The sequence below is a fragment of the Onychomys torridus genome, chromosome 1 (assembly GCF_903995425.1).
Source record: "Onychomys torridus chromosome 1, mOncTor1.1, whole genome shotgun sequence".
Taxonomy (NCBI): Eukaryota; Metazoa; Chordata; class Mammalia; order Rodentia; family Cricetidae; genus Onychomys; species Onychomys torridus.
Window position 1 is genome coordinate 166814661 of NC_050443.1, and position 19293 is coordinate 166833953.

General features: G+C 46.8%; 1 protein-coding gene across 1 annotated transcript in view; it reads left to right on the forward strand.

Moving 5' to 3' along the window:
* The first annotated feature begins 5730 nt into the window (after positions 1 to 5730).
* The window catches only part of Sorcs3 (sortilin related VPS10 domain containing receptor 3), a 624861-nt gene continuing 611298 nt past the window's right edge, over positions 5731 to 19293 (forward strand). The window contains 2 exon segments of the mRNA XM_036172085.1: positions 5731 to 6954; positions 6956 to 7096. Coding sequence (XP_036027978.1) covers positions 6481 to 6954; positions 6956 to 7096 — 615 coding nt within the window. The 5' untranslated portion in view covers positions 5731 to 6480.

Consider the following 19293-nt stretch of genomic DNA (forward strand, 5'->3'; position numbering starts at 1 on the left):
GTACATGCACATGCAGTGCTGTGGAGCAAACCCAGGGCTTCATACATACTAAGGAGCACTCTGCCATTGAGCTGCATCCCTGGATCCTAAATTAGAGCATTTACTGCATGTCTAGGGCTGGTGATTCAGGCTTGACCATTAAAAGCTAGTAGATACAAAGAAGCAAGTAGAAGCTGAATTGGTGATGATGGAGGTGACAGACCTGGATTCTGGAGGAAACAGAGACAGCTAATCCTGGCTGTAACACTCACCATCTAGAGGTGTTGGTCAAATTGTAACATCATAGATTTGAGGACACTTGAAACAGGATCCTTATAGGCTCAGTTCTGTGGCATAATTTCAGGTTTAATGTTACCTGCAGAATCCCGAATCTAGTTTTCTAGCCCTCCAACACATTCTAGGCATTTGAAATATCTATTCAATGAGAGAAATTTTCTGTTTAAAGCAGAATTTTGTTCTGTTGCTTACAATACTAACAGATATCACAGACACTAGTATCTGTCAAGTCCTAAAATGTTTGTATTTTAAGAAAATATTTAGAAATATTGGCATGATCAGATCAAAAGAACAGTTGGCTAGTAGTTATGGCAGAAGCATTATTAGTTTACAGTAATTTGTTCTGTCATGTAGTGCACATTTATTGCAGGTCAGTCTGAGCCAGGCACCGGGCCAGACATAGTATGGAGACTATACTACTGCTGAGGATACAATACTGAGCAAAATGGATGCTTATTGGCTTCATAGGCACACAGTGACAGGAAGTCCTGACTTGAGTGGTCACCTGGCTGCTTCTGAATGCCGTGCAGGTTTTATTTTTGATCTGTTTTCTCCACAGAATTTCAGAGTTACAATGCTGATGGTTATTTTAATGCTACTTAATTAATTTTTTAGTTGTACAGAGGTCATAAAATAGCTTGTTAAAAATGAACAGATAGAAGTTTGAAAGATTATTAAACAATAAAATCAAGCAGCATTTAGTAAAAGGGAAAACACAGGATGCAAATTCTGTCCAGAAGTCTGTCAGAACAGGAGACCCTGGCACTCAGCTTGTCCACTGGGTCAGGAAGGTGACAAAGTGAGACAGCAAAGCCAGTTCAAGAAAGTGTTTCAGAGAGGATGGCAGTGTTGGGGGGAGAAACATACATTTCCTGGCCCTAACTCTTAGAAAACTTGCCTTTTCATCTTGGTATTGGTTCCTTTTCTGAGGTTATGATAACGTACTGTGTCCAAAAGCAAGTAACAGGAGGACAAGTTTATCTTGGTTTATGGTGTCAGAAGGGTAAGAATCCTCGTGGCCAGGAAGCAGAACAGTTGGTGGCAAGCATGGCAGCAGAAGCAGGAAATGGAGAGGTCAGATCTTCAACTACTGGTGGGAAGCGAAGGGTTAACAGGAAGTAGGCTGTGAACTCTCCCTGTCTCTCCCCATCAGAAGGGCTGCACATGCTAAACCTCCCCAAAGAGCATCACCAGCTACAGACCAAGTGTTCAGATACTCCAGCCTATGGGGGACATTACTCGTTAACGCCATTACAGTCCTCACAAAAGGGGTGCTATTTGATGATGAGAACATATACTGGAATGCTTCTTTATATGTCCCCACAATGGGTATTCAGAGGGGAGCAGAATATTTTCCCAGAGTATGGATGTCCTGTAATGGTTATTAAACAAACTAACAAAAAAAAAAAAGTACCTGAGACTTTTTTGGGAGACATTTAGCTTAATCCAATGGATAACTTAAAGGTATAATTTGCTTTCTCAAGATTTCTTTAATAGGAATAGAAGGTCTGGTGACAAAATGCTTTCTCAGTGTGACTTCCTTTGCCTTTCCTGTGGAGACAGTGCAGTGGGTAGCTGTTCTAGCTATGTGCTTGAAGTACCGTCCCTCTTGAGGTAGCAGGTAACTGTTACACCTGCCCCTGACCTTGAAGTACAGGTCCCTGGGGCATGGCCACTAGAGATCCTTAAGATCTGGGATTCACATATGCAGCTCTCTCTTGGCTCCTCGTGGTATTGGATGCTGAGATCTTGGACCAGGCAAATCAGCATGGGACATGGCTCAGCTTTCCTGGACCCCATGATAAATCTCCCATGGTAGTGAGTTAACCCCCAAATAAATTCTTTTGCTCATTAAATAGACTCTGTCGATTTCTTGAATTAAGACAGAGTGAAGGCTAGTCTTATCCATCAACCTCTTCTTTCCAGCTGAACCAGGCACCATGCCAGCAAAAGAGACAGGGGATCCTTTGGTGGATCACAGTCCTCTTCTTTGAATTCTGAACTGATAAGGCAGACAAACAAGGCATTTGGTGAAGATGCTGATATGATTATGGTGATAATGGATGCAGTGTTGGGGACCATGGTGCTGGGGGATCATGGGGCTGGGGGCAGGCTTCACAGAGGAGCTGGCTTTTAAACCAGACTACAGTGGAACTGTAGCGGAGGTTACACTTCAGACCTAAGGGACACAGTAAGAAGGTTCATGATGGCAGAGCAGTGCACAGAATTTTGGATTCCATTTTAGGAAATGTATAGTGGTTGATCATTGAAGAATTTTGAGGTCAATTCATAACACCATCTTCTTTACGCATTAACAAGTCGAATCTGCAGCTATGGGGTTTAAAAACAGTAGCCACTAGTTGCATATGCTAATTAAACATTGGAAATGTAGGTAGCCTAAATTCAAATCTGCTATAAGAATAAAATATGCATTTGATTTTGAAGACTTGGTGCAAAATATGTAAAAATATCTCAACAATTTTGATGTTGGTCATAAGTGGAAATGCAGGTGTGTGACAAATTCAGTGCAGTAAAATGTAAAATTAATTTCACCACAATTACTCATGAGGCTTGCATCTGATTGCTGGTGCTGGTGCTGATGGAGCTGGTGGGGAGGCTGGCTCTGGGAAGGGAAGAATTGAAAATCAGGAAATGGTAGGAAAGTACTGCAACTCTCAAACAAGTGATGGTATGAGTCAGAACCACCATGGTGTTTGATCCTGGGGATGAACAAGGGAGATCAGGTGAAGCCATCTTTTAGTCGGACATGTCAAGGTCTTTCCTAATGTGGGAAATAGAAAAGGGTAGGTGTTAAGGTTGCATGAGATGTTGCCAGGTGTTGGTAGGTCTTGATGAATGCAGTTTTATCATAGGCATCGTCTCTGTTTTGAATGTGGTTCTTCCTGCCAAAGCTCATGGAAAGACTTAGTTCCGTAGTAGAGTGATCTTGGGGTAGTGGCGCTGTTAGACATATGCCTAATGCAGCCTTGAGAAACTTCTAGCTCCTGTAAGAACTAGGTTAATATTTGAAAGCATGGGTTGTTGTAAAGCCTGTAACCTCCTCTTCTGTGCCACTCAGATGTACTCTCACCTGTGACAGCATCTTTCATGCTCTGACACACATGAGGACTTTACCACATGTGGTTGTCAGTCTCCCAGGTTTCTAAGGCTGTGAGCCAAAATCAACATTTTTTTTTTCCTTTATAATGTACTCATCCTTGAGTATTTTGTTATAGCAACAGAAAGTAACTATGACACATGCGCATACACTATTCAGGTGTGAAGCTTGGGAGAGGACTGGGTGGGGCTGAGGAGTTAGGAGTCAATAGGGAGAGGTAGTGATTGAAGGGCAGGCAGACCTGTACATTCAGGAGGGAGAGCTGATGAGAACCAGACACAGAGAATTAAGGGTATGAGAGAAGATGGAACTCAGAATTCAAGATGAGAGAGGAGAAGCCAATCGAGTGTGACTGAAGCCAGCCTGTGAGGATCTAGGAGATCCTAACATGTCTGCAAACAAGAGATGAACAGTACTGAGAGATGGCACACACTAGGTGGTGTCTGTATGTATAGGGTCCCAAGTCACCTGAGATCAACATCAGGTGCAAAATCCCAGGAGGGAGTCGCTGGTGAGGAAGGCACCAATCACAGGTGTGAGGGAGAATGCTTTGGGAGATATCCAGGCCCTAGAGAAAGTTGGATGAATTTGGAGGGGCCGCTGGGGATTGAGCAAAAGAACTTCTAGGCAAATGGAGAAAGGGAAGAATGAATGTAAAAGTAGGTAATAAACGATGGGGAATCACAGGGGTAGATGCTTCTGATGGGAGAGGGAACCTCTCTTAGAGGTTCTGGGATTGCTTTCCCAGTGTGTATGTGGAGGGTGGAGTCGGGGAGACAGCGCGGAAACTGGCCTGCACCCCCCCCCTCCCCCGTGGGCAGAGTTGTATTCAGAGTCAAACTAACAGACCAGATTAAGTCATGGCACCTCTGCCTAGAACCGGATCAGAGGAGCTAAACCTCTCTCAGGACGTTCCGGCTGCAGCTCCCGCCTTCTCCAGTAGGGGCGCTGGGCACCAGCGGATAGCCGGTTCCCTCCCAGCACCGACTCCGGCGCCCACCTGGGTCAGTAGCTTTGCAACTTTTCCTGCAGCAGTGAGCTGCCCTGGGTCTGGGAAAATCCACAAACGCCAGGTCCACTTCATTCTGGGTGGGCATTGTCTCTGCCATCTTTTTCCGGCCTATCCATCTCCTCCGCTCCCTATTTTCATTTTAGCTCTGGTGGGAAAGCAAGTTCAGAAGGTGAGGGCTCCGGGGAATCCCTGGCTTTCCAACCCTTTAGCTCAGGCCCAGAACCCAGGCGCCCTCGCTGCAGGCTGCAACCATCCCCACCTTTTCCAGGGCTTTCTCAGATTTCCTCCTTTTCTTTCGCACCATCCACCCCTCTATTCTCCTTTTCTGGATTTCCCCGTTTTGTCCTCACATCTCCAACCACAATTCCTCTCCATCGCGGGCTTTCACCTTCTACAAATAATCTCTTCTAATTCCTAAGAGGGAAGAGCAGCTTGGAATCTGTGTCCTTTGCCCAGCCGCCACCCTGCTCCTGTTCTATTAGTCTCTCACCCCCCCCCCCTCCCCCGCCACACTTTCAATCTCCAGATACCACGGTGCTTTCCTGAAACCGCGTCTCTAGCCGGTCCTCAAGCTTTCCTGCTCATCAAAGTCTCTGTCTTTTTGCGGTCAGGAAGGGTCCCAGTAGCATCAGGCATGCAAACTACAGTCCTCCTGCCGTAGGGGATGGGGGACCAGATAAACCTACGCACCCAGCGTTGGGCAGGAGACCTTCCAAAATAGTGGCGGGCACTTTGAAACAACGGGCCGGCCCTGCTCAGAATCGCGTCTGGAGGTCAGAAGGACAAGACCTAATAGACTAGGGCAGGAAAATGGGACCTGGATCTTCTCGGTGGGAGTAGAGTCTTTACTACTCTCCTCCCTCATCTAGCCCGGGTCCCGAGAAGGACAGCCTTTGCCCGGCTTTCCGGCATGGCATACTTTCCAGACCTCTAGGCGGCTTAATCAGATTACTTCCACAGGTGCTGGGGGACCATGGGTGGTCAGGAAGAGGGGTGCTGTCCTTGTTCTCCACATTGCCTCTAACCAACCACTCACAGTCTCCAGGAGATGCAAACACAGCAGATGCATGATCCGGGAGCACCCACGGCGGAGCGCACCTCCCGCCGCCCCGCCCCGCCCCGCCGCTCTCACTCAACACAAGCTCGTGTAAACGCGCAAGCACCGGGCCACGAGTCCCCGCACACCCAGCAGCACCCTCCCTACACACACACCAGCTCAACCAGGTACCCTCCACACACACCCTGAGGCGCCCTCCAGCCAGCCCGGGAACACCCCTGGTCTCCCTCTTGCTCGCCTGCGCGCACGCACGCGCACGCACGTACTCCCCGCGCCCCCGCAACGGGAGGGGGCGCAGGTCTCCGGGGGCGGGGAGCCAAGAGCAGAGTCGTGGGTCCATCCCGCGCTTGGCTTCCGCGCGGAAGCTCTGGGCTGGCCCTGGTCTCCAGATCCAGAACAGTTGGCGCTGGAAACAATTTACTCCTCTTCCTCTTCCTGGAGACCCTTATACTTCCCCGCGCGCCATCTCCCGCTCCCAAGAACAGACCCGAAGAGTGAACCCCCAGTTGCGGCCAGGAGCGGCTTCCCAACTCCGCGCTCGCAGCAGGCTGGAGGCTTGGAGGCTGGATTTCCGAGAGACTCCGGATTAGGGTCTGCTGTCAGTCCCTGCTCCTGGATCCCGCTAGCGTTGCCTGTTTTAAAAGAGGATTTTCTCATTACCTCTGAACACTTCCTTTTCACATTTTTTTCTTTTAAAGAGATCGGTGGGCAAGATTTAGGAGGGGGACATTTAAACAGCAGGACCCAAACCGCCAGAGCATCAAGGGAGCATTTAGTAATTGCTTTGGGGTTGTGGAATCACCCTCCGGACCTGGGAGCGAGCGATCCAGAAGGGGAAGAGCGCAGGACAGGCGAGGCGCTCCAGCGGGAGCCACCTCCTTCCCGGCCGCCCCCTCCTCACTCCCTTGACACATTCGCTCGCTCGCTCGCCCGCCAGCGCGCCCCCCCTCCCCGCCGGACCCGCACCTCGGCGGGCGCCACACACTCGGCAGCCCGAGCCGCGGTAGCCGCAGCGGGATGGAGGCGGCAGGCACCGAGCGCCCCGCAGGCTGGCCCGGGGCGCCCCTCGCCCGGACCGGGCTGCTACTCTTGTCTACGTGGGTCCTGGCCGGTGCCGAGATCACTTGGGGCACGACGGGAGGTCCCGGGCGCCTGGTGTCTCCGGCTTCACGGCCACCAGCGGTGCCTCCTCTCGTGCCACGGGCAGCGGTGAACCGGTGGCCCGAGGAGCTGGCGACTGCACGGAGAGCCACCACGCTGAGGCGCAGGTCTGGGCTGGAGCTACTGCCCCAGGCGAACGGCGGGGTGATAGCGGCTGAAGCTGAGGGAACCTCGCCTGAAGACGTGAGGTGGGTTCGGGGCATCCCGGCTCCTAGCACGGCGGGCAGCTCGAGGAGGACTCGCCGGGCACAGCCCCCCAGTACACTGGAGCGCGGGGACGCTTGGGCTACTGCTCCCGATGGTGCCAAAGGAAGCCGCCCTCAAACCAAGGGGTTCCCGGGAAGAGGTGAAGGCGACGCGGACCGGAGGATCGGCGGCTGAGGAGCTCAGGCTGCCCAGCACGTCTTTTGCGCTGACTGGGGACTCGGCCCACAATCAAGCTATGGTGCACTGGTCGGGACACAACAGCAGCGTGAGTACCCCCATCTAGCACAGATCTCTAGTTTCCTGATAGCCATGGGTAATGGGGGTCGGGAGCCAGGGGCACATTGTTGCTTCGGGTCCAGATGGAGAACCAGACTGGCTAGACTTTTAGAGAGGGGTTTGTCCTGCCCCTTCACGGCCCCCAACAGGTTCCAGAGTTTTGTTGTAAGATGGTGTGTGCATCTGTTTACTGAAGACCCTGCACTGAGGCTGTCTGGAGGGCTAAGAGGAAAGTGTGTCTTAAAGCTGCCTGGCCGAGGGATCTGTGGTCGCTCTCTCCTGCATTTGCCTTGGAGAGTCACTTTTTCTTTTCTAGGGAGGGATGCTTGAATTCGTGAGTGCAAACAGGGACTGATGTGGAGGAATCTTTAGACGGATTCCTGATACTGGTGGAGATCCCCCCTTGTCCCCCACCCCGGTCACGCTAAGGGAACTAGGGAAATAGGGAGACTGAGACCACAGGGAAACTGACCCACTTGTTCATTTTGGGGTAGCCGCCTGGCACATGATATGCTAGCCAGGCAGGGAGCTGGGCTGCCTCACCCAAGCTGGAAGGCTATCTGAGTGGGGGCAGGCAGGGAAAAAAAGTTTAAAGAGTGAAGCGAATTTCCACACCCTTCCCCTACTGCTTATGCTCATGCTTGTATTGCACACACCAGTGGGGGAACAGAAAACTCACTTTTGCCTCCGTGTCCTGCAAACACAAACGTCTCTGGCGTCAGAGTTGAGCCCCTGCTCTTTCAGAGCATATCTCTGCCCCCTCTTCTTTGCCATCTGGGCCCCCAGGTTGTTGTTGCACCAAGAGGTAGCACCTTCCTTAAGCCTGCTCCTGAGTCTGGAGCCTTTGGGGCTCAGGAATGGGGCGTCCAGCTGAATAGGGTCCTCTCCAGGCAGCTGCAGCTGCAGCAGCACCTGCTTGACGGGTCGTTCTCCACCTCACTACCACTCAGCAAGAACTGGCTGCCAAAAGCCTCCCCACTCTCTTTCCTCTTGTGGTCACTATCTCACCTGGCCTTGCCAAATCGTTTTTCTGGTGTGGCTTTCCAGTTCAGTTGAGAACCAGACTTAGGGCAGAGCAGGGGTTCCATTAAGAGGACTAGGGAGTCACAGGCAGCTCTGAGAACTCAATTGGTGGAAAGTACTGCCTCTTTTGTATGTCTCTTAACGACAGGCTTTTGAAAAGACTTCCTGGGGAAATGTTTGCCTTATTTTACCAGAGTGTGGGGGCTACAGGGTTGAGTATTGAAAAACAGGGAAGCCGGGGGTCTGCAGAGCTGGGCACACAAGCAGTTACCAAGTACAGATTTCCTGGTTGTCAATGATGCACAGTGGGGGTGGGGCTGGGGGCAGCAAAGTCTGAGTCCTAGGTGCTGGGTTCAAAGGAGGAGAAGAGTCCAGATACACAGGGCAGCTTGGTGACTAATGGCTTCATCTGCCTCCATCAAGACAGTCCACCACCACCACCACCACCACCACCACCACCACCACCATCACCACCATCACCACCACCCCCGCCCCCGCTGGCCCCCAAGCCTTGGATTGGATGGCTTTGAGCATGGGGCGGAGGCTGGGCAATGGTGCACCTTTGCAGGGCTGGGTGATTGAAGACTTACTTCCAAGTTCCCAGGGGATGTTTGGGGGTGGGGAGGTGAGGAAGAGGGGCAGGATTCCCTGGAAGCAGAGCTTGTGAATTCTGACTTCATTTAATGTAGATAGTTAGGAATTATGGGGAGTGTTCTTGGTTTTCTCCTCCTTGAGAAGGTGATATCCTTCCATATGTGTGGCTTTATTACTAAATTCACTCAGCCAGGAGTGTTTCATCTCTGCTTTAATTTTAAGAGACATTTAAAAACATTGACAAAGCCCCTGGAAATAGGACTTTTGATAGAAACCACTTCTCGAAAATAATAGGTAAATGTGGATGGCCTTCTCTGCCCATCTTCTTCAGGGTGGTTGAGCAGAAGGGATATTAGGTGGTAGTCTGGCTTGTGCCCACTGGGGAAATGCCTCCTCAATCCAGACAGGGCCTAAGGTCCTGGGTAGCAGACCAGCTGGGCATGGAGATTTGAGTCATCTATTAACCAGCTCCTGGGACTATTGGTTGTGCTGTTGGCCAGCTTCACTGCTCCAGCAAGGACAAGGCAGCTCATCTGCAGACAGAGAGGGACCGCTTACTTTGTCTCTAGACGGCACCTGCCTTTTGAGTACATATTGTCTGCAGCACCGTGAAGAGAAGTGTCATTGTCAGACTGGGATGCTCTGCAGAGAGAACTTTTTGGGAGCAGGATGTTTTCCCCCTCCCTTGCCAGCAGCAAGAAGAGAAGGTGAGGAGTGATGAGGACAGTGGAGAAGCAGCTGGAAGTCTTTTTACTAAGGCTTCGAAGCGGAGGGAGATGGCATAAGCGGAGAATATGGGGTCTAGGAGCAGGATCTTCTGGCCAGGAAGACAATTCCACCTTTAATTATTATGGCTTCTGAGTGTTAAACAGGGCCTTTGACCAGCGGCTTCAGCATTAGCAGTTTGGGTTTTTCTGCTTTTCTCCCAGATGCCTTTGGTGAGCTGCAACTCTTGACACAGATTTCTTTGGTGGTGGGTGTTAGTCACTGAATTCTGAGCTCTACTCTAGTAGAGTTTACAGTCAGAAATATGTAGTTTGGCATCCTTAACCCTACCCTCTTGGTTCAGCATGTACTTCAGGAGCATAGGGCCAAGAAGAGATCCTTGTATATAAGGACAATGCTGCCTTGTTCTTGCTGGAGCAGTGAAGCTGGCCAAGAGTACAGCCAACGGTCCCCAGGAGCTGGTTAATAGATGGTGCAAACCTCCATGCCCAATTAGTCTGCTACCCAGGACCTTTGGCCCCATTTTGATTGCTTGGGGGCAAATGCTTACTTTGGTACAATAAGTGGGGTGGGTTTGCTTGGGAGGCGAAGGAGGAGGTGCTAGCAGGCAGACACAGAGAGAAGCAGGAGAGGGAGATGTTGTGGGGCCAGGCTCTGATCACACTGACTTGACTAGTGAGGTGAGTAGCCATGGCCTTGGAGCCTCTGCCCTGGAGGAGATTTGCAGTTGTTCTTGCTTGCTGCTTGTCTGCAGCTGGGATCCTGGTGATTAATGGGTTAGAAAGTGTTTCACAAACACCCGGGGGAACCCAGTCCCCATGGCTTACAGGGGAACAGAAAAACACATTATTCTGTCCTTTTCCTTCAAATGGAGGAAGAGGCTTCCTTGCTTGCTCAGTGAGTTGGCAAATGGCCCTGGAGAGTGTAGAGTTGTGAAGGCATAGTCCACTTATTTCTACCTCTTCCTTCTTGGATTAACCCCTGATTCTGTATACTCTCTTAGATCAGGCACCATTTCTTCTTGGCAGTCACACACAGAGACTTTACAGCCTGGTACCCCGTAGTATGTCTGCTTGGGATGACTTGGCAGGTAGTTTTCAATTAATGTGCCCAACTTGAAACCTTAGTGAAGAAAAATGAGGAGATGCAGGGTCATTCTAGGTCCCTGCCAGACATGGAGCAGGTTAGAAGATATACAAAGAGGTGGGATTTTTTTTACCCTTAGCTAATGCAGTTAGCCTGTGCTCTAAAATATTTACTCCTAATGTGCAAAATAGTGACATATGAAATCAGATTCACTGTATTTCACTCACTAGAGCAGCTCACTGTGCTCCCAAACAGATTTTTCAAACGGCTTTTGGCTGGATTGCTTAGTCTTCAGCATCTCAGTGACACAATATCTTAATGCATTTTGCCTTCTCTGAGGCTTAATAAAGAAGCCTGCTGCAGAAACCATTCTTCAGGGGTTTGCCAAAAAAATCTGTTTTTAATTAATATTACAAGGAAAGGCATCTCGGTTGAGACAGAGCTGGGAAACACACGGGGACACAACAGCACTAATTGCTCTTGGTCACTGTCCGCCAGGAGTGGGGGTGTGGGGAGGAGGGGTGAACCAAGGCTGTTTGTCTGCTCCAAGAGTCCTTGGATGGCTGGGTTACTGGCTCTGATTTGCTTCTCAGGTCCTGTGGTGGTTTCCAAGGTGAGCAGAGAAGCAAATGCCTTCACCTGGGGGCCCTATTTAGTGATGGCTGAAATGCAGTGTTTGGAACTTGCATTTCGATTGGCAGGAAAGGAAAGTTGTTGAGTAGGGGCTTCCCCAATTGTGTTGGGTTTAAGAGTAGGGGTTTGGTGGATCCCGTGGTAAGAAAGCTCTGGAAGCTTTTTTATTTTATTTTTTCCCTAGCTGTATAACTCTATTGTCACTAGGGGAAATCTGGGAGCAGAGATCTGTGGTCCAGAGTCATCTCACAAGGAACAGAGAAGTATGACAGAGCTAGACACACAGACACAAGGTCCATACCAGGAGGCTAGCAGTTTATCCAGGACTAGGTACAGACGGGCAAGTCATCTGAAGCTTGTGGCTACATCTACTTGCCCAACTGTAGATTTCCTGCTTTCTGCCTTCCTTTAGCCTTTTGGGTGCTGAGAGACATTTCTCTTACAGGGAGAAAATGCAAAGCATGATTCAATAGACAATTTGGGAGACAAGAGACCCTTTAGAGAAAGAAGTAGAAAATGTAGAATGAATCCTGCTCTCTCTCTCTCTCTCTCACACACACACACACACACACACACACACACACACACACACACACACATGTACACGTGCACATACACAGCGAGCTGGACTGGCTCTGAGGCATGAACGGAATTTAGCTAACCATGATTATTCTGTGTGTGGGAAGCTGGCAGAAGGACTGGATGGAACCTTATCTTCTTGGTAAGCAGTGGATCAAGGCTACTTTGCCTCACTTAGGTACTAGTGATGGTTGGCGAAGTGGATGAATGAATGGTGGTTCCCACTTTCATGGAGCACAATCTACAAACAAATTTGAAAGCACTGTCAGAGATATGATTTCCTAACTCAACAGACACTATACCCAGGAATCACTTTGTTTTGCACGTCTCCATTCCAGTGTGAGCTTCTTGAATTCAAATCTAAAGTCCTGTGTTATGGCATTAAAGGCCTCTCACTTGCATGTCTTGAGTGTCCTATGCTGTGGATGATTAATTGGTAAATAAAACACTGATTGGTCAGTAGCCAGGCAGGAAGTATAGGCGGGACTAAGAGAGAGGAGAATTGGGAGAACAGGAAGTCAGGAGGGGACACTGCCAGCAGCTGCCAGGACAAGGAAGATGTAAGGTACCAGTAAGCCATGAGCCAAGTGGCAAAGTATAGATTAATAGAAATGGGCTGAATATAAGAGTAAGAGCTAGACAACAGTAGGCCTGAGCTAATGGCCAAGCAGTTTAAATCATATAAGCGTCTGTGTGTTTATTTTATAAGTGGGCTGTCGGACTGACAGGGCTTGGTGGGGGCTAGAGAGAAGGTCCTAGGTGCACTCTTGTGACTTGTGATTTGACTGCTCCATAGTCACCTCCTCTGCAGAGCTTGTCCCCTGTTCGAGACCTCCTCCACTTGAGACATGCTCCTCCTGTTATAGTGCACCCATTCAAGACTCGGTTTAAGACACAAACACAGGCTCTACACAACCTTCCTAAGACACATTTATTTCCCTTTTCTAAGTGACTTAGAGGATTTATACTGCACCACACATTTGATCATTTTTTAGTAGATTTTTTTACTCTAATCTTATATTTTTCAGTATTTGTGGGTGAGTGATGAAATATTAATAGTTTAATAAATACTCTATAATCAATTGTGTATTCTGTTCTTATATGTGTCCCATGACTCAGTAGCATTTTGCTCTGGGGAGACAGATGGTGTCTAAACTATGGGAAAAGGGGAAATCGTTTTTAGTCTTAGATGACAAATGGGTTAATAACATCTCTTAATAATATTGAATGTAACTCTTCAGTTTGTTATTTCATATGGGAATTTCTTTAGGTGTGTGCTCATGTTCACGTGTGTGTGTGTGGGGTGCATGTACATGTGTGTGCATGTGTATAGGGATGTCAGAGGTCAGTGTTGAGAGCTTTCCTCAATCACTCTCTACCTTAGTTTTTTTTTTTTTTTTTTTCCCCTGAGACAGGGTTTCTCTGTGTAGCTTTGTGTCTTTTCCTGGAACTCACTTGGTAGCCCAGGCTGGCCTTGAACTCACAGAGATCTGCTAGGCTCTGCCTCCCGAGTGCTGGGATTAAAGGCGTGCACCTCCACTTCCGCCGCCACCGCCACCGCTGCCACCACCACCACCACCACCACCTGGTTTACCTTAGTTTTTGACCTGTGGTCTTTTACTGAACCTGGAGCTCATTGGTTAGACTGGCTGGCCAGCAACCTCCCATCATTTTTTTTTTTTTTTTTTTTTTTTTGTCTCTGCCTCCTCAGTGCTGGTGAGGTTATAGGCATGTGCTTCTGTGCCTGGCTTTCTATGTGTACGTTAGGTATTGAATTCAGGTTTTCACTATGTCATTTCAACAGAATAATAGTAGGCCTCATAAGCTATTTAGCACAGGTTCTTAGCTATGATAATGGTGTCAGGTATGGGTTTCATCTTGTGCAGTGGTGCTAAAATCCAATCAGAAAGTGGTTGGTCACTCCTGTGACATTTGCACCGCTATTGTACCAGTGGGTGTGTCTTTTCAGGTTGGTCCTTACATTAACTCTCAGAGTTCATAGCTGAGTAAGATTGATGATGACTTTTCTCCTCTAGTAGTGTGCATAGTACTATGAAAGCTAGCCAGCAGGGTGAGGCTTCGAGGTCAGCTCCAGCTTAATTGGTCCCTGCTCTATGACTTAAGCATATGTTGTTTTCAGCAATCAGGGTTTACCATCACATTCTGCAGGGAAATCAATGGCATTGACAATAGCCTGCAATGTTTAGGAGGAGAGAAATCTTCAGTACTTCATTGACCAGGACCTTCAAAAGTGGTGTTGAACACTAAGCACTTTACTGATGAGGCCGTCTCCCTAGCCACTTATACGTGCATTTTAGCACAATTTAGATTCCATGAGATCCTTACTCCACTTGAAAGGGGTTAGAAATAAGGACAAGTCAATGATCCTGATTTCTCATGTGTTTCAGAGATTAGATATCTACTCACACAGGCTGTTCAGCCATTTGATGTCTATGTGTCATTGTTCTGGCTACTAGGGATGTGATGGAAGGGTGAGAAACAAATATTTGACAGCATTTGCCTCAAGGTCCCTCTTGTATGCTTTGGATGTGAGCCTGCTCTTCTGTAAAGTTAAATAACACATGACAACAAGACAAATGACCTGGGGTAATGTGTGGCTAATTGTTGAGCTATTGTTTGAGGCTATGAGCTTAGAGGAGAAAGCATCACTGTGGGAGATACTACAGGCATCTTACACCTACACAATGCCAAGGCTGGATGTGCTCCTAGGAACTGTCTTCATCAAATTACTCAACATGGGGATGAGGCACAAGGCTTAGACAGCAACATCACATCCTACAGCTGTATCCCAACTGTTCTTTTGTCTAAGAATAGACTCTCCTATTTCCTCTTGATTTTCTCATTACTCCTTCAAGTTAACAAAGCATTTTCCTTCCAGAAGTGTTCACATATTTGTACTTTTATTTGAGTAAAGTATAGTACTACCCATTTTATAGGTAGAGTAGACTGAGGCCTAGAATGGCTATATGTAAGACTAAAATAGATTCCTCTGTCTTGTGTTGTTTTTCATGTCACTTTAACCAAATATCTGCAGAAACAACTCAACGGAGGAAAAACTCATTTGGGTTCAAGGTTCAGAGGACACGTTCCATCATGGTAGAGAAGGCACAGTGTCAGGGATGGCCAAGTTCATATTGTAGGGGTGTGAAGTGGCTACTCACATCATGGAAGTCAAAGAAAGAAGAAGCCCAAAGCTTGGCTCAAAGTGGGACTAGGTTATTACCCTTGAAGATCCATCCCCAGTGAACCTTCTTTGAAAGCCATTTCCCATCCTAAAGGTCCCACAACCTTCCATAACAGTGTCATGTGTTGTAGAGTAAGTATTCAAGTGCATAAGCCTGTGGTGGACACTTCACATCCACACTGCAACATTCCCATAGTCACTCTGTCCACCCACTGCAGTGGATGGAGACAATAAATAATGGGCTCCTTAATATTGGATGAGCTGTATCTTACTAACAATTGCTGATGGGAGTCTTGGTAAATCACCTGGCTATTTGAATTAGTGAGTCAAGAGTCTCAGAAATTTAGGGTTGCACAGTAGATTTTTGCTATTGGGTCCATCCTGTGCAGTGGAGGAAATGCTTCCTTCTTTGCTGAGGTGAGAAGGATTTGCAGTACAGATAGGTCAGCCTTTCAGGAATATTGGTCAATAAAACTGTGTCCATTTCTAAGTAGGGCTCTGTGTCTTCACAAATATTGAAGAAAATGTAGTTTAAGGGGAAAAAGTTTGAGATCAAGCTATACAGGATAATTAGGGATTCCACATGATGTAAAGTGTGGGATTATTTTGCATGGGTAAGTGGTATGACATATGGTTTATCATATGTGTGAACTAATACTCGTGGAGGGATTAAATCCTGAATGCAAATCTCTTCAAGATTTATTGTGAATGGATAGATGGGGAATGTAAAAAGTGGATTTCAGAGCCAGCCTAGTTCAATCCTCTTTCTGTTTCTGAATAGCTATGTGGCTGGCACTGGAAAATTGTTACCTTCTCTCAGCTCGTACAAAGGGGCCAGTTGAAAGGATTTTAAATGAGAGTATATGCAGCAGAGTTCTCACAAGAAGTGCCGACCCTTCTGTAGTACGTGCTCCATATATTTTCCCCATTGGCTTAGGTCTGCTTTTGTATGTGGAAACAAGGCTTCCCTTGGTTTTCACACAGAAATGTTGAAGCAGAGGAAGGAGCTACTTGCCCACAGTTTGCCAAGGAGCTCATGGTAAAGCATCCAGGAGACACAGGCATCAGCAGGATGCTCATTTCAACCACCTCCCACAGCCTCTGTTTTCCACCCAGGTCTCCATGATGTCTGATTCTCATGGAGTGCTGACAGGAACAGTGGAAGAGACCCACGACAGGGTGGCTGAGAGGGCTCTGGTGTCCTGAAACTTCTACCTAGAATTTGCAATAGAAATGGTTAGAATCATTTTGGCTAGAATCAGCTATAAGCCTGATAGCAAATAATGGAAGTAAGATGAACATTTTTCCCAGGGCTTTTTATTGTGTGGAGGGTTAAGGGATCCAGGGAAACGGGAGGAACTTTTCTTGGCTTGGAAATTAGTGTTTACACCTCACCAGGAATCATAAGACATTTCTGGAAGAAAGTCAAGTGTGTAGCTTTAAGAAGTTAAGAGAACATTGGATGCTCGGGCTGCTTGGTAAACAAAGGCTTTAGTATCAAAGACATTACCATATCCATGTCTGGGGATAGACCTTAATGCTCCATTTTTCTTCTATTTCTTAGCTATGTTTTGTGTTAAAAGGGAATATCTGCAGGTATCTGCAGCTAGCCTCTTTCTTCAGGATGATCATATTGACAGAATCTACCAATTAATTTGTACTAATCTTCACCCATTCAGTGACTGGCTTGCATTCCCTTTTTGCTTTCATTTTAGCGCACCCAGGATGGAACCTGAGAGCCCTATACAGACACTAGAGGGAGTGTTGTCCTGGGAAAGACATGAAAATAAATAAGATAAAAAATGAAAAAAAAATGTAGTACCGTGAATTGTTCCAAAGAGAACATTATTTCCAAGAGAAGATAAGAAGTAGCTTGTAAGTGCATTGCATGAGAGGTTATTGGCAGACTCAGAATGAATAATTGATTGGCAATAGGGCAGTTTAATTCTGTGGGTTGATTGTTTTTCTGCTTCCTGCAGAAAAGTAGAAGACAGATGTTCAAACTGTTTCAAATGGTTCTCAACCTGTGAATCCCATATCAGATATTCTGTGTATCAGATATTTTTTACATTATGATTCATAACAGTAGCACAATTATAGTTGCAAAGTAGCAACAAAATAATTTTGTGGTTGGGGGTCACCACAATATGAGGAACTGTACTAAAGGGTTGCAGCCTTAGGAAAGATTAGCACCACTGTCAGAGGCTGAACTAAGATCCTACCAGCAGATTCTCCTGAAGATGGTGCTCAGCCTGTTTCTCCCATCTCTACTGCATTTTCTTCCTCATTCTCTTGTGTCTGGTGGTCAGTCAGTAGAAGCTTTTTGAATTTAATGGAGTAGATGCAATACTTAATCCTGCCTAGTTGAAAAAGTAATGTCCTGAGTAGAAAGGTCTGGCCTACTCTAGCTACCTCTAGGTTTTGAATTTGTATCCCTGGACTATCTCAGCTGTTTCGTTTTGGTTCTCAGGCCCTATTTGCCTGACTGACATGGTCCTCACAGAAGCCCTTATGTTGGTTTTATGTCTAAGTAGATGTGTTCTCATCCAGATGGTGAGAATCAGGTTAAATATTACACAGATGCTAGGAAATGGACCCTATCTTTTTTAAGATGTTGCTCTCAGTGGGACATGGAGAATGACGAGTGAGTGGAACTTCTTTTTTCCTCTAGCCTGGACTAGAAGAGAAGCTCAAACTGCCATGTTAGGATGTGATTTTGTGGGGCAAGGGGAGGCTTGTTCATTGTTAGAGTGTTGAAACAATGAAACTAGGGATACAGACAAGTGTCTTTTCAGGGTGATGGAAGAACAGGTGATCCATAGGAGAGTTCTTCCTCATTTCATGTGCTGTGTTTTCAGGTCTATTCATGTTTAAAGGTGAACTTTTGCTTTCTCAAAATTCCCAAATACCAATCCAAATAATGTTCAATCAAATATCTGGGCACCTTATGGCATATTTAAGTAGCTACATAATTTTTTAAATGGAAGGCCTTCAAGCAACAGTGACCTTGACCAAGTCTCCATGCCTTAGTTTCACTGGTCTTAAAATCAGGATCATACTTGATTTGCAAGGTTGTTGGGAATCTTAGAGATGATGCAAGTGTCTAGTGCAGTAGGCTACATTACAAGTCAAGAATGTTAGTTCATATCCTCAAAGATGCAAAATGGGATTGGTTGAGTGTCTTTTTTTGTGTTAGTTCTCTTGGTATCCTACTCATTTTTTGAACACTCTTCATTTATTGACATGCCAGTCTGACTTCCAAATATGAGTAACAGAGGCTGTTTGCCCAACAATTTTCTATGTCCACTGGAGCTTTGCTTTTATCATATTGAGCACCATCTGGGTCAGGGAATTTATGTCTGTGAAAGGGTGGGGAGAAGCCATTCATCGGTCCCTGGTGGACATGGGTAGAAAAGTCCTTTGGGCTAGGACAACTCTGTGGCTGTTTATTAAATAATCTCCCAGCGTATTAAGCCCCAGTTGCTTTCTCTGGTAACTTGCTTGCATTTTTTCTACCTTTCATCCTTATTTCACCCCATGACTTCTCTATCAGACTTCCTGGAGATTATCTCCCAAATGAACTACTTAAATTAAAACCTTTGTTTCTGGAGAAATCTTAAGTTACTTTCAAGTCATTAATATGGCTTTTCTACAGAATCAAGACTAATGGTATATAGGGATAGACCCACTACAAGGATTTGACTTAGGCAATTTTGGTGGCCAAGAAGAAAGCTGTGTGGTTGGGAAGCTGAAGACTCAGGGGCAACAGATGGTCTAGTCCTATTCTCAGTCCAAAGACTGAGCAACAGGAGAGACAATGGTGTAAATTCTTGACAAAGACCAAGCATGGAGGCAGAGGAAGACTGATGCCCCAGATTACCAGTGGGGCAGAGAGAAAAAAAATTCTTTCTTCCTCTGCCTTTAATTGTATTTGGGCCTTCTGTTGATTGGATGAGTTTGGTGTCTCCATGAGGAAAGACCATCTGCATTACTCCATCTATTGATTGATTAAAATGTTGACGTTTCCCAGAAAAGCCCTCACAGACAGTGACAGAATAATGATCAACCAAATATTTGAGCATCCTGTGGTCCACTTAAGTTGGTACATAAAGTTATCTATCATATCAAGTCAGGATCTTTTCTCATACTTTAAGAACACTGTTTTGGGGTGTTTAAACCCCCCATGCTAGCAAATATAAACCACAGAATCATGAATAGGTTACTTTTTTTTGTGTTATTGCCCAATAGGGTCCTATAGACCCAAGAATTACAGGCTATTGCCAGTTCTGCTTTAAAAATTGACATTAAGACACTATTGCTGAAGATACTATATGTTTAAA